At 42.3% G+C, this 16,244-nt stretch overlaps 1 protein-coding gene across 1 annotated transcript in view; it reads right to left on the minus strand.

Moving 5' to 3' along the window:
* LOC138397516 (putative adhesion G protein-coupled receptor E4P) overlaps positions 1-16,244 on the minus strand; it is a 33,416-nt gene that overhangs the window by 888 nt on the left and 16,284 nt on the right. Inside the window, exons 10-15 of the mRNA XM_069491636.1 lie at positions 16,010-16,204; positions 10,374-10,609; positions 8,225-8,291; positions 7,548-7,639; positions 5,800-5,980; positions 5,333-5,428 (exon numbers count right to left, since the gene is read on the minus strand). Coding sequence (XP_069347737.1) covers positions 5,333-5,428; positions 5,800-5,980; positions 7,548-7,639; positions 8,225-8,291; positions 10,374-10,609; positions 16,010-16,204 — 867 coding nt within the window. The remainder of the gene's footprint in view (positions 1-5,332; positions 5,429-5,799; positions 5,981-7,547; positions 7,640-8,224; positions 8,292-10,373; positions 10,610-16,009; positions 16,205-16,244) is intronic.

Raw genomic sequence — 16,244 nt, forward strand, 5'->3', positions numbered from 1 at the left:
AGAAGGTGGTAGCATGTTTGGTGCCACTGAGAAGGGAGTGATCACAGTGGGAGTAAGACTCCGCCATTGCCTATTTGGAATGAATTACATTGATATCTTCATATACACATGCGAGTGAAATCAAAGAAGGGAGATACTCAATACTGAAAGTTGAAAGAAAATAGTCATCTCAATGGTCAAGAATTTCATGGAAATTTTGAGTTTTCTGCAAATGAATTTACCTATGAAAATTTTTCTAATTTGGTTTTATTATCTTTTTAAGACCATGTCTCACTTTGATTTAGAAAAAAAAATTCCGCGCCTTTTTTTTACATCTGGGTTTCTCAGCCTTGGCATTATTGACATTTGGGTGGATAATTCCTTAGTGTAAGGGAATGTTCTTTGCATTGTAGGATGTCAAACAGCACCGCTGGCCTCCACCCACTAGATGGCAGTAGTACCCTACCTCTTGGTCGTGACAACCAAAAATGTCCCCGGACATTCTTGGGGGTCCCAGAATCACCCCTCGCTGAGAACCACCACTATATCATCCTTTTTGGTCCCAATAAAATTAAACATTGCATCTAGAAGCAAATTGAAATGGCAACAATATTAACTGTGTTTTATTTCAACACAACTTGGAAAGTCAGGTCCGCCACTCTCAGGACATGCGCCTCACGTCACCAGCGCTGTGGCCGTCCCCTCCGGCTGGATAAGGTTATATTATGACTTTTCTAGAACCTAAGAAAACAGGATGTTTAACACTCACCACCTAGCAGAAAGGTTGTTTTCTATTAATGGAAAAGAAGCCAAATTCTGTAAAATAATTTAAAGAGGCTTATTCTGAGCCAAATTTGAGGACATGACCCAGAGCCACGCCCAAGAAGCCTTGAGCAAGTGGACTCGCAGTGGTGGGGTTACAGTTTGGTTTTGCACATTTCAGGGAGACAGGGATTACTGATTTAAATTTATTGAGCATCTACTGACCCAGGCAGCATGCTGGCCATAATGAATTAAAACAAAAACAGAATATGGAGACTGCTATTAATAAAAAATACATACATTTTGTTAATTAAGCATTCAGTAACGAGTAACAGTATTTATTCCATAAGGTTCTATTCATAGCTTTCCCATAATTTTGTTTCCATTATATTTTCTTACCTCTAGCAACATTGTAGGATTCTAGGTCTCAGAGCAGTTCAAATAAAACACAGATGGAACTGGAGGTCATTATCTTAAGTGAAACCCACTGCACATAGACAAATATCACATGTTCTCACTCATAAGTAGGTGCTAAAAAATGTGTGTCTACGTGGACGTAGAGCATGGAATGACAGACAAAGGAGACTTGGAAGTGTGAATGGAGGGAGGGGGATGGAGCAAGTGAAATTACTTAATGGGTACAATGTACGTTATTCGGGTGATGGACACCCTAAAACTTCTAACTGGACCGTTATGCAATCTATGCATGAACAAAATTGCACTTGTACCCCATATATTTGTATACATTAAACGTAGGGCAAAAGTAAGTATGAAAAAAAAAGCTAAGAAAACTCAAAGTAGAATTCAGTTATTACTTAGTTCCTCATAATTGAAAGACAAGGTTAAATGTTAGCAATTTACGTTCATATTATACAATCTTTTTTTTTTTTTTTTTTTTTGAGACAGAGTCTCGCTCTATTGCCTGGGCTAGAGTGCTGTGGCGTCAGCCTAGCTCACAGCAACCTCAAACTCCTGGGCTTAAGCAATCCTTCTGCCTCAGCCTCCCAAGTAGCTGGGACTACAGGCATGCGCCACTATGCCCGGCTAATTTTTTTTCTATACATATAATTTTAGCTGTCCAGATCATTTCTTTCTATTTTTAGTAGAGACAGGGTCTCACTCTTGCTCAGGTTGGTCTCAAACTCCTGACCTCAGGCAATCCTCCTGCCTCGGCCTCCCAGAGTGCTAGGATTACAGGCTTGAGCCACGGCGCCCAGCCAATATTATACAATCTTAATCCCTGAAAGTTGGGATTGGGTCTGGTCCAGCTACCTGACAAATGCACATTGCAATGCTATTGTTTTTCCCCATTTTTCTTACTCAAAATCACCTCATCCACCTTTAGTTATTACTGCTACTTTGCAGTTCGCTACGAAGTAATCCCTGGACCAATGGTTTTCAACTGGGGGGCATATTTGTTCCCTGGAAGAGTCTCTGGTTGTCAGGACTGGTGGGGAACGTTGCTGGCCTCTAGGTAGGAGAGAGCAGAGGTGTAGCTAAACATCCTACAATGCAAAGACCAGTCCCTGGCAAACAAGGAACCATCCAGCCCAAAGTATCAACAGTGTAGAGCTTGAGAGATCATGATTAAGTGGCAGAAAGGAACATTTAATTTTCCATCTCCATCTTTGCCTTCAAGAGGTTTATAATCTAGGGAGGCATGATGTACTAGCACACATAACACTGTCTGTGAAACAGCACAGCACATGTGGGGTGAGTCATCTAGTACAGTCCTTAACAAATTGAGTAAAAAAGATGGATTTACTTGAGAGCCTGAATAAGAAAAGGGTTTGAAGGAAGCAGAAGCCAGGCTGGTTCTTGAAAAGAATGCAAAGGAATGGGAGGAGGAGGAAAGAAAGAAGGCAGCTTCATATGGGGAGAAAGGAAAAATGTTCAATAGAAAAGACTGAATCCAAACCTGTGACATTATTTATTCTGTCTTTTTGCAACTGTCTTGCAACAATAGCAACATGAATGACAATTAGGCACAAGATTTGTCAACTGCCCAGGAAGTTTGCATTTCATGCAAGTTTTGTTTTGTTTTGTTTTGTTTTGTTTTTTTGAGACAGAGTCTCATTCTGTCGCACAGGCTAGAGTGCAGTGGTGTCATCGTAGCTCACACCAACCTCCAACTCCTGAGCTCAAGCGATACTCCTGCCTCAGCCTCCTGAGTAGCTGGAACTACAGGTGCAGCCACCATGCTCAGCTCGTTTTTCTATTTTTTGTAGAGACAAGGTCTCACTATGTTGCCCAGGCTGGTTTCGAACTCCTGAGCTGAAGCAATCCTCCTGCCTTGGCCTCCCATAGAGCTAGGATCACAGGTGTAAGCCACCTCGCCTGGCTTCATGCAAGTTTTAATTGTGCAGATTTTAAATTGTGCAATATGAAAAGTCGAACCTCATGCACACATTTAAAAACCATGTGAATATTTCTAAACTCTTGCTTTTCAAAAGGAATCACATGATTTCAAAGCCAGCAGGTGGCGTGGATCAGACACTCTGTTTACACTGCTGTCATACGGAGAAGACATTTGAGCTGATTAAGCAGAACAGGACACAGTCCTTCGACCAGGACCCAAAAACCACACATGAAATTTCTTCAAATAAATGACAGTGACTCTTGCCTGCTATTTTAACATTGACAGTCATTTTGTCATTTAAAATAGTTTTGGAAATATCTTCTGATAACAAAGTCACCCACACATTCGTTAATGTGCTGAAAAACACATCTACAAACCAATAACTTTGGAAAAGTAACTAGAAATGGTAGAACAAAACAAATAAGTCCAAACCACTGATTACTTTGTTTCAGGGGCATCTGTGTTGGGACATGTTCAAGATGACACTAAGAAAACAAAATGATCTTTAACCCAGGTATACAGGTAAGATTCAAGAATGTCTCACGCAAAGAAAATGGGCAAAGTCTCTCAGGACAAAAAGATTTTTTTTTGTCTTTGCACAAAAGATTCTATCCAGGAACAAAGTGCCCCTAAGCCGGGATGATGGTATATTTTTGCATTTGCAAGAATGTAACCCCCCTTTTTCATGTATAGCCATATGGGAATTGTTGCATTATGTGGACTGATGAGGCAAGATCTTCGGGAGAATAAAATGTAGCAGAGAGGTCAGCGAGAGACCACGCTGAATCCAGATCCCAGCTGAGGAGTTTCAGGCAAGGTGACCATAGCAGGAAGAAGAAAATCCACTTTTCCCCTCGTCGTTAAAAAGCATCCTTTGGACACAGTTGCAGGTGCCACACTCCTGGAGCTCCTGGGTGCCCCGTTCTTTCTATACAGAAAAAAAGCCACACTAGGTAAATGAGTCTGGACTTTTCACAGGCAAAGATAGTAATGGTGGCATTTTCCCAATCCATATCTGACCACAGTGGGGCGCCGTCAATAAACAGGTCAGTTCTCCTTCCTTAGCCAAGAAGCAGAGACAAAATGAACTGGAGGCTGTGGTGGGGTCCATGTGGTGTCTCTTCTAGGAGAGACTTCTGATGACTTGTCTAGTCCTTCCTACGTGGGAAGAGACAATAAGGAGAAAAAGTGAAAGAGAAATTAGCGTCTCAGAAATGAACTGAAACTTCTAGCTTGCCTAGAGAGGACAAGCTAGGATTTCTGTAAGGTTGAAAGCTCACTAAAGATGTCCTCATATACGACTCTACTTCCTTTTTGCCTCCAAAACCCACCAGCTATAATGGTTTGTTTTAGTATCTTCGGACAAGCATTTACAGGGAGAGTACCATGGTGCTCAGCAGCATTTTAAGCATTTAACATATTTCACATCATTTAATCCTTACGATGACAGGTGCAGTAGCGACCCTGGCTTAGAAGCTCCATGTCCCAGATAAAGCTCATGTCTCTTGTAACATCCAGGCTGCTGCAAGGGACAAGCCCAGTTATAAGAGTCACAACACTCAGTTAACCATGGCTTCCAACCACAGCCCCTAGAGTCTATTCATAGTCCTGCAAATCTAGACAATTTTACAAACCAGAGGCCATTTTTACCATGCACAGCCTTCAGGCTTTCACTCAGTGTCAGCTTCTCACTGAGGCTCATTGTGGCCGCCTTATTTACACCTGGACTCCTCTCACCCCGAGCAATCCACTCTCTATTGCTCCATTTCTTTTTCTGTAGCATTCATCCTTTCTAACATGCCATAAAATTCACTTTCTGTGGTTTGTTTTCTGCCTCCCCCACCACCACCACTAGCATGTTAGCTCCATGAGAGCAAGGACTTTGTCAATCTGTCCACTGGAGTTTCTCTGGCACCTACACACAGGGAGCAGTAAATATTTGTTAAATGAATGTTATTAAATTCATCTAAAATTTTGTGTTCAATATCCTTTTGATGTTTGTGCAAGGAAGAAAAGAAGGAAGGGAGGGAGGCAGGGAGGGAGGGAAGAAGGAAGCAAGGAGATAAAGAAGGAAGAGTTCTTCTGGTTTGGGTCTCAAAACCCAGAAACTTCAGCTACATAATGCAGGAACCTGATGCAATTTCTCTTTTCATTCAGATGAAAGAACCAGGAAGCTCCTGGAAGCAGGAGATGTTGGGTTCAGACAAGCCACCCTAGGTGAGCTGATCATACCTCTTTGGTGTGCGTGGTAGAGTGAGACATCTCAGTGCTTTCAGTTTCGACCCCTTTCCGAAAGCCACTAAACCACTTCTTGTATTCCATTCGCACCTGCAAGTTTGAGGAGTACACAGGCTCGTGTTACATCCAGAGCACGGTTTGGGAGAAAGGACCCTGAAATGGGAGACTAAAGATCTGAAAGACACCACGCCCGACTCTCTAAGACTCTTTCATTAGTTTTCTGTTTGATCTTGGTCATACTCGAGTCGATTCATTTTGTTTAAATGCAAATTCCTAGATTGTAGAAAAGGATGCTGAACAGATGAAACCGAAAGCACACAGCACACCCAAGCAGTGACTAAACCCTCTTTTCAAACTCAAGAGAGCCCCAAAATCAAAGGCCAGGGAAGGGTGAGAATGTGAACAACCATCCACTGAGACGCTGGGACTAGGATGATGAGGAATGAAATAAGGAGCCTTACCTGGCGATTCAGGAGACAGTGGACCACAAAGAGCAACGCCCCCTGCAGGACGTTGACGATGGTGAATAAGTAGGCGATGACAGAGCCAACCGTCTTCCCTACTTCTTTAACCATGAAAAAACCAAGGCCCCAAGAACATCCCAGCACAAATAGCTGAGCAATGGCTTTAAACGTCATGACTCTGGGGAAAAAAGAGTAATAATGACTATGGTTTATCAGGTATTCACCACACATTCAGTTCATACCAGTGCTGACTCAATGCCTCGTGTGCACTACCTTATTTAAACCTCACGACAACCTGGTGCAGTTACCTGACTAAGACAAGGTCACCCAGCTCGAGGCCAAGGTAGAACTCTTGCTGTCAATCACTGCGGATCACTGAGAATAGTGCTTTCTTCCCCATGTCTTGGAAACGATTTGATCTGTCTGCAAAGTCTTCCACCTGGACTTACTGGAAGATTTGTGGGAGATGCTTCTAGAAATTTGTATTGGAAATATTTGGATGATGATGATGTTCTGACTTCAGAACATAACCCAGTGTTGGGTTTCTTCAAACAAAGATTGTGTTTGTTACGATGGAGTGGGATTGTCCATGGCAGCTGGCAGGGAGAGCTGCTGTGTGAGAGTGTGGGTGTGCGTGTGTGTGTATTTGCATGTGCGTGTGCACTTGTGCACACGTGTAGGGCTAGGGAAACATTAAGAAAAGTGACACTCTAATGTCACTTATAGGATTGAGGAAACTGAGGCTAAGAGAGGTTAAGTTGATCTGATAAGTAGATGAGAACAAAGCCAGGATCTGAAATTGGAAACATATTCCTTTAAGTTTTATCCACTTTATGACTCACTGATGCAAGATACTGACCGACTCCTGGGTAAGGTGAGCAGTGAGCTCATGTTATAAGTGGGGATGTTAGTAGTATCCACCACATAGGTTGGAGTTAGAAGCATTCCATGAAATAATATTGATAAATGCCCTGTATCTACCAACTTCCTACTTAATATTAGTTGTTGTCATAATTATTCTTTTTTGTTGTTTTTCATGTTTGTTTGTTTGTTTGTTTGAGACAGTGTCTCACTCTGTTGCCTGAGCTAGAGTGCCGTGGCGTCAGCCTAGCTCACAGCAACCTCAAACTCCTGGGCTCAAGCAATCCTCCTGCCTAAGCCTCCTGAGTAGCTGGGACTACAGGCATGCGCCACTATGCCCGGCTAATTTTTTCTATATATATTTTTAGTTTTCCAGCTAATTTCTTTCTATTTTTTAGTAGGGACAGGGTCTCGCTCTTGCTCAGGCTGGTCTCGAACTCCTAACCTTGAGCGATCCTCCCGCCTCGGCCTCCCAGAGTGCTAGGATTACAGGAGTGAGCCACCGCGCCCGGCCTCATCATTATTCTTAATGCTTTAGATTGGTATTCATGAGAATTGAGTTTCCACAACCAAGGAGAACAGTGTCCAGACATGGATAGACTCTTGTGGGGAAAAGGATAATGTAGATTTTGGCATTGATTTCATACAGGGAGTGCGTCATACAAAGGAGACATTTGATAAATGTTTCTCAAATAAAGAAATAAAGGAGTGTGTTGAGTTACCCTAAAATCATTTTTACTTCTTCTAGAAGTTGTCCCTCACATACTCTTTATGGAGTGCTAGGAAAATTTATGTCATATTTTTATCTGGCTTTTTCTCTTTCCCAGGAAGAATAGTTATATAGGAATAATCTGTGGGTACCGCGGATTCTGGAACCTTCTTACCTGGTGTCCTGAATGGTGGAAACTTCTTTATTGAGGGAGGAAAGTTTGCTTCTCAAAATCCACAGAATTTGGAAGTAGAACACCAGGTTTATCTGTGGAAGCATCATAGAAATGACTTTGAATTTTCTTTTCAGGCCATTTCATCCACTCCAACTTGAGGTGGACCTAAGACTCTTTTCCCAAACGATACAGGCTTCATAAGGATGGTATGGACATATGCTCTGGTCTATTGCAGACGACACACTGTATACATCCTATAGCACTTGGTTTGAGTGACCATATGATTTGTTATTCAAACCAGGACACTTTGAGAGTGGAAGGGTCCTATTAACTTCTATGCCAGACGACAGGTAAAATAAGGAAGTTCCTGACAACCAGGAAAACACCTGTCACCCTGTGCAGAGAGGACACTCACCAAATATCTGTTGAATGAACAAATGTGAGGTTCTGAGCAGAATCCCCAGCAGATGGTTATATTATTAATATGTCAGAGCAACTACTGAGTAAGAGGGAATGCAGAGAAAGACAAGTGAAGACAGTATTTTCAGGAAGAGGGGTTGATCCTTATCAAAGGGGTTGTATTTCTTATCTTTATCTCATTTCTGCTCTAAGGTAAGAAACACATTGAGTATGTTTGGCCCCCATGGCAGACACCCCCATAAATAACTATCACCTACCAAGATGATGACTCCCACGGGCCCCATGAAGCTCCAAATGAACCCTTTCTCAAGCTTGAGCCAGCAGCTGTTGAGAGAAAGAGACGCATTAGCTGCCTGCTCCTTGGGAGAAGGCAGGGAGCTTGGATACGGCTCCCGGAGCAAGATCTGAACAGTGCCAGGAGCTGTTTGGTTCAGAACCAGAATTTCAGATGGAGCCAGGTGTGGGTCCTCGTCTGACACAAGCTGTATCCTCTGAGCCTCAATTTCCCAAAGTGTGAAGTGGAGCTCACTGAAGCACTGGAGAGATTAAATGATACAGTAGCTACACACCAAGTCCTGAAGTTGGCTAATGTCAGTCCTCTGCCTTTGTTGTTCTCCTTTGATATTATGTTAGGTCTTCTGGGTCTTTTGTCTCCTTTCTATAAACTTTAGAATCACCATATCATTACCCACACTATAATTTTCTGGAAGTTTGATTGGGAATGTGTTCCATGTATAGATCAAGTTGAAAAGAACTGACATCTTGACCATAAGGAATCTTTCTATTCATAAACATGAGATATCACTCCACTTTATTTTGACTCTTTAATTTTTTTTTCACCAGAATGTTGTAGTTTCCCTTGCATAGAACTTGTAGAAAAGATTAAATAAGATAATGTGCGTGAAGTTTTGGGTAGAGTTCCTGGCAAAGAGTTAAAGCTTGATAAATGTTTTCATGGTGATAACGATTGTTATAATGAGGAGAATAAAAATAATAATTTAACTATAACCATAAATACAAGCAACACCAAGTAAGCACTTTCTGTGTACCAATTATTCTGTTGCCCAAATACTTTGTATCCTGCTCTGACTTATGTTGGCAAAGATAGTATAACTTACTCTGAAAGGGGACGCAGCCTTATGAATCTGATAAAAGGAACAAGGAATGGCCAACACTCAGTGGGCAGGAAACCTTCCACACCTGAGTTCTGTTCCAAGGGTTGCAAACCGTGACGTATGGGCCAGATCCTGTCCACTATTTGTGTTTGTAAATAAAGTTGTGTTGAAACACAGCCATACTCATTCATTCACGTATTGTCAATGCTGCTTTCATCTGACAAGGTCAATGTTGAGTCATTGCAACAGAGACCGTGTGGCCTGCAAAGCCACAAATAGTGATCGTCTGGCCTTTTATAGAAAAAGTTTGGTAACCTCCAATCTCCCCTGCCATTCTACCTCCAGAACCGTTCTGGTGGGACGTAGGGTTCTAGTGGAAAACTCAGCATCCCTTTGACTACAAGAGGGACAGCAACATACATGATGCTTTCATGCATGTACAACCTACCTACTAACCCACGTGCCATGACCAACATAGCAACTTCTTCAACTAACTACTGTGTGCAGAGCTTGAGTGAGGCAGTAACACATGGCTGTTAAGAGTACTGTCTTGGGAATTCTAACTTACTGTCCTTTTAGCTCTGACCTTGGGAAAGTTTATGAAACGGATGAAGCTTTCGATGTCCTGTGCATGAGACAATAAACTGTCAACCTTGTAGGGTCCCAGTGAGAATGACATGAGCTCCTGCATCCAGGTAGCGCTAGCTCTGATACATCATAGGCCTTTGATAGCTGTTAACTTTGTTATTCTTTAGGTGTTAGGGATTAATCTCAACCCATTCTTCCTACTCTAGCAGATGTAGCGTGCAGGTTCTTAGCGTAGGGCCATGGATTGGTTTTACCTGTCCTGAACTAACTGAAGGTGCATTCAAGCTTTTGTGCGTATGTATATTTGTCTCGGGAAAGGGGTCTGGCTTTCACCAAAATTCCCAGAGGGATCCAACCCCAGCGATGCTGAGAACATCATGCTAGGGATTTCCAGGAGAAAATAGAATTCAGGCTTAAGGAAGGACTGATTTGAAGTATAATTCACAATTGTGAGGGCAGGGTGGCTCATGCCTATAATTCTAGCACTCTGGGAGGCTGAGGCGGGAGGATCTCTTGAGCCCAGGAGTTTGAAGTTACACTGAGCTATGATCACACACTACACTCTACCTAGGGAAATGGAGGTAGACCCTGTCACAAAAAAGAAAATTCACTGTTGGAGGTCAAATTAAAAAAACATTTTGATTTCAAATCACACAGGGGCCATGGACACCACTTCCACCACAAACACACACATTATGCTTACTGAGTATATGTTCCATAATTTTTGTGTCCAGCTATTGCAGACACAGCAACAATTACAGCCGGAATCCCATAGCCTATAGGGTACATGAACCTCTTCTTGAATTGGCCTGAGGTGGTGTAGTTGGCCACCTTGAGGTTCCTGACGGTGAGGAAGAGGTACAGCCCTTCGAGGAACATCCAGGTGAAGGCGGCCAGGTAGAGGTAGTGCAGCAGCCCTGCAATGACGGAGCAGAGCACCTGGAGGGGGAGAGAAGAGTGAGGGGCGTGCAGCAGATGTGATCTGTACCTGACTATAGCCTCAGCTCTCAGCATTTCCTGGATGCTGCTGCCTGGAATTTCACTTTGAGCACCTGGGACATTTTGCCTGGGGGTGACACATTTTCTGGGGATTTCTGCCGGCCATTGAAGTCTTCTTATCTCACGCATGGAGCAAGCCAGAAAGTGAGGAATAGCCATCCTGGGAACAGCTTCCCAAATGCATAACAGACAAAACTTGGTAGGTAAATACTCCATTGCTCAAGCCCTTCAGGTGGGAGAGTTCTAAGACATGTGCTCTATGCTGCCCCCTGGAGCTCCTCAGTGGCATTATGTTCCAGTTGCTGTCAGTGGAAAGGTTCTTTGAAACACTTCTTTTTTTTTTTTTTTTTTTTTTTTGAGACAGAGTCTCACTCTGTTGCCCAGGCTAGAGTGAGTGCCGTGGCGTCAGCCTAGCTCACAGCAACCTCAAACTCCTGGGCTCAAGTGATCCTCCTGTCTCAGCCTCCCGAGTAGCTGGGACTACAGGCATGCACCACCATGCCCGGCTAATTTTTTCTATATATATTTTTAGCTGTCCATATAATTTCTTTCTATTTTTAGTAGAGATGGGGTCTCGCTCTTGCTCAGGCTGGTCTCGAACTCCTGAGCTCAAACGATCCGCCCACCTCGGCCTCCCAGAGAGCTAGGATTACAGGCGTGAGCCACCTCGCCCGGCCTGAAACACTTCTTAACAAAATGTGGTATATGTATACATGGAACATTACTCATCCACGAAGAAGGATGACTTAATGCCTTTTGCAGCAACATGATTGGAACTGGAAGACCATTATCCTAAGTGAAGTATCTAAAGCAGCAGTCCCCAACCTTTTTAGCACTAGGGACCAGTTTCATGGAAGACAATCTTTCCATGGACCTGGGTTGTGGAAAAGCTTATGCAGGGATGTGAGCGTTGGGGAGCGGCTGTAAATACAGACAAAGCTTCACTTGCCCGCCACTCACCTGCTGCTGTGCAGCCCAGTTCCTAACAAGCCATAGACCAGTACTGGTCTGGCCCAGGGGTTGGGGAACTTCAGATTTAAAGAATGGAAAAACAAACACCACATGTACTCACTATTAAATTGGACATAACCAATGAGCACACATATGCATATAGGGAAGTAAATCTCAAAAAAAATCAAGCAGTGGGGCAGGGGGCAGAGAGGATGGGTGAAAATCTACCTAATTGGTACAATGAACACGAAATGGATGACAGGTATACTTTTAACCCTGACTCAAGCATTACAAAAGCGATCTATGTAACCAAAAACATATGTACCCCCATAATACTTTGAAATTAAAAAACACTTCTATTTAATGACTGTTTTTCCTTCCATGTCTTTTTCCCCCCTCTCAGATCCGTGTTTCTTAGCTCCGTCACAAATAAGCAACTTGCACTCACTTGCTGCAGGATCTGTTTTGGGAACAGAATGTTAATGAGCACATGGAAGGAAACATCCACCATTCACTAAAGCTGCCTCAACGCAAATAAATGTATTTTTAGGGCCACCTGACATCACTTTCCTTAGGCGCAAACACCAGGATCACATGCCATAAATGGAATAACCACACAAATAAATACTAAGAAATTAAATTTTTAACTGTGTCTGGTTTTTTTTTTTTTTTTTGCTTTTGATCTATTATAGAAACATCTCAAGTACTACACATTTCTAAACTATCTAAGGTATACACACACACACACACACACACACATATAACTATTCAATCAGAAAAGGAAATGTTACCAAGCTAGGTTACACTGGGTTCTGATGTTTCTTCCAAAGCAGAATGTTTTAAACTTAGCAGCCCAAATACCTCTAGATCTTATTTAATGACTAAAGTGTCTTTCAGATCTTTTTTCAGCTTTATTGATATATGATTAACAAAGTTAAAAATTGCGTGTATTGAAGGTGTACAACGTGGTGTTTTGATGTACATAAACCTTCAGCAAAGGATTGCTACAATGAAGCTAATTAACATACCCACACTCATATAGTTACCATTTCTTTGTGTGTACGATGGGAAGACTTAAGGTATACTCTTTTAGCAAATTTTAAGTATACATGACATTATTATTTTTAAATTTTATTTTCTATTAGGTATAATTGACAAATAAAAATTTTATGTAGTTACCATGTACAATGTGATTTTATATATATGTGTGTGTATATATATATAGACACACATTGTGGAATAATTATATCCAGCTAATTAACATATGCATCACCTCACATACTTATTTTTTACGATGTGAACATTTAAAATCTACTCTCTTTGCAATTTTTAAATAGGTCACACATTGTTATTAACTATACTCACCATGCTATACATTAGATACCCAGATCTCATCAAGAGTAACTTGTGATACATCTACTAACTTGTACATTTCCAATGACCTCCTATTGAAGTATGAACAGTATTCTATATTATATTGATGTTTGGCAACTATCAGAAACACTTGTATTTTTTTTTTTCAAGTTTGCCTTTACACTTCTGTAGGTGAAAACATTCTGAAAACATAAATCATAGTGGGGTTTTATCATCTTGGAAATTACAGAGGCTTAGGTTTGTTGGTTGATATAAAGAGAAAACCCAGTTTGGTTTATCTACATCAGAAAAGATTAAAAAGCTCAATTGACGACATCATTCTGTCTTTGTTACGGGCTGAACTGTGTTCTTCCAAGTTCACGGGCTGCAGTTCTAATCCTCAGCACTGCATGGTGGGACTGTACTTGGAGACGGGGCCTTTAAAGAGGTGATTAAGGTAAAACGAGGCCATTTGAGTGGGCTTTATCCAATCTGACTCACGTCCACATAACAAGAGGCGGTTGGGACACAGTCACACACACAGGGACAACCAGATGAAGACACAGAGAGAAGACAGTCATCTCCAAGCCAAGGAGAGAGGCCCCGGAAGAAACCAACCCTGCAGACACCTAGGTCTCAGGCTTGCACCCCCCGAAACCGTGGGAAAATAAATTTCTATTGTTTAAGTCACCCAGTCTGTGGTACTCTCTCACGGCAGCCCTAGTAAATGAATATACTTTTCTAGAAGTTGTGCTTTATGATCTCTCACAATTCTCCAGACATGTTCACAGATACAAAGTTCTCCATTCCACGTGGGTAACAAGATGTCCGTGTCTAGTCATGATAAAGTAACAAGAACTGCATTGACTCTCCCACCCTGAAGAACTAAATGTTGAATAAAATACATGAGATTATGAGTCTGAGATACTGGACAGTAGGCAGTGCACACAGTGATTCCTAAAAGGAGGGACACAGAGGAGGTGACTCCCCGAGGCCTCCTGCTCACTTCCAAAGAGGGTTCCCAGGTCACAGCCCAGGGAAGGGAAACCCCCAGATAAGCCCCAGCAGTCTTGCTGAATTGAAGAAACAGGAGTTCAGAGTTTCAGGAGACTGTGATGGGTTGAACTGTGTTTTCCTTTCCCAGATTTATACATTGAAATGCTCTCCCCCCATATCTCAGAATGCTACCTTATTTGAAAAAAAAAAAAAAAAAGGCTTGCAGATTGTAATTATTAATACTTAAGATAAGGTCATACTGCACTAGGGTGGGCCCCTCATCTGATATTACTGAGGTCTTTATAGGAAAGGCAAATTTGAACACAGACACACACACAAGAAAAACATCAGGTGAAGATAAAGGCAGAGATGGTGGTGATGCTTCTACAAGCCCAGGAATGCCAAAGACGGCCAGAAACCACCAGAAGCTGGGGAGGAGCATGGAACAGGTTTTCCTGTGCAGCCGTTAGTAAGAACCAACTCTGTCAACAGATCGATTTTTAGACTCCTGGTCTGCAGAACTGTGAGACAATACGTTTCTGGTAGTAAGCCACTGAGTACTTTGGTACTTTGTTACAACAACTCTAGACAACTAATACGGAGCCCAAGTTAGCTAGAATTTATGAGACAAAATACCACAGAGTAGGGAGCTACAGAGGGTGTGGGGGAGAAGGGAAGGAGGAGATTGGCTGAGGGTCTCCTTGAATCTTTGACTGAATCCTTATCAGTACCTGCTTGTAAGGAAACCAACCAAGACTAGGGAGAGGCCCCCAGAAAGGAGTGCCTACTTCTCAGAAAAAAAAAAAAATGCTTTCATAACTTTCTAGCTGTGAGCTTATACTGCTTTACAGTTAAAAGGAGCCTTGAAGAACATCTAGTTCCATCTAGTTCTTCCTTAGTATTATGATGGCCATGGTCTCGATAAAGGTAAAAGCTAGTATTGCTATCTGAGCGATGAATCCACACTCTTCTATTTAAATATCTTTTATCTTTTTAAGTCCTTACTAGAGCCCTATGACGGGGACACTGTTTTAGAGAGGAAGTTTAAAAAGAGGAAGTCACGAGAGATCTATCATAAAACACAGTGACTATGTTTAATAACAAGCTATTTTACACTTAAAAATTGCCAAGAGAGCAGATTTTAAGTGTTCTCACCACAAAAATGAGGATGTGATATAAGGCATGTGTTAATTAGAGAGATTTAGCCATTCCATAATGTACACATATTTCAAAACAATAGATTGTGCACAAATATGTATGTAATTATTATCAGTTAATTTAAAAAATATATAACTAAAATAAATAAAAAGGGGAAGTCACTTCAACAAGGTCACATGCAAGTAGGATGAAGAGTTGAATTCAAGTGTAGATCAGTGTGGCAAAGCCACTGGCCACCAAAAATTCAAGTCCATCCCCAGCTTGCAAATACAGAACATGTATTTGTCCCTGGGAAGTGGCTTCCCAGCTAGGGACTACATTTCCCAGCAGGTCTTGCAGTTAAATGTGACCATGTGACTGAGTTCTAGCCAATAGAATGTGAGGGAACGTGATCTCCATCACTTCCTGGTGCAGCCCATATAAACCTCCCCCAAGGGACTCTGCCATGCTCTTTTCCCACTCCCAGTTGGGTAAAATGGAAAGGACCCCAGGGTGACCTTGGAAGCTGTGTATGAACAATGAACAACATCAATCAGTCTGAGAGCAGAAGATAGACACTCTTAAAACCTATTTGCTCACCCTCTATTGATGCATAAGGGAAAAAGTCACTGCTATTGTGCTGAGCCTCTGACATTTTGAAGTAGATTGTTACAGCAGCTAGTGTTACACTAATACCATCAGACTGACTCTCAATCATTTTGCTAAATGGTCCCTCTGAAACTATGGGTCTTGTTCAGAGTTATATGAAGGAGAGCTGACATGTGAACTCATGCATTTCCCCCCACACCATCACACCTGATTAATGCCTCCCTCCTCACCTTTTCTCAGGAGAAGATAGCTGGATTAGATTATAACAATGTGGTAATTTGGTTAATTGCATACCTCAGGCTCAGTTCTGTTGATGCCTGTGAGGAAAAGGAGGTGGGCCAGGAAGAGGCAGAGGGAGAGCTGCAGGTGGAGGGTGGTGCTGGTGTTCTGGATGGGCCGGCACAGGAGGAAGGTGAGGATGGCCAGGAAGAGGCACAGCAGGGAGATGATGAGCCCCACGTGGGTGATCACAGTCAGCGCAGGATCCTCCTGCAAGCCACCAAAGGAGGAATCTGTTATAGTTTCCAGC

This window comes from Eulemur rufifrons, chromosome 2 (assembly GCF_041146395.1).
Source record: "Eulemur rufifrons isolate Redbay chromosome 2, OSU_ERuf_1, whole genome shotgun sequence".
Classification (NCBI taxonomy): Eukaryota; Metazoa; Chordata; class Mammalia; order Primates; family Lemuridae; genus Eulemur; species Eulemur rufifrons.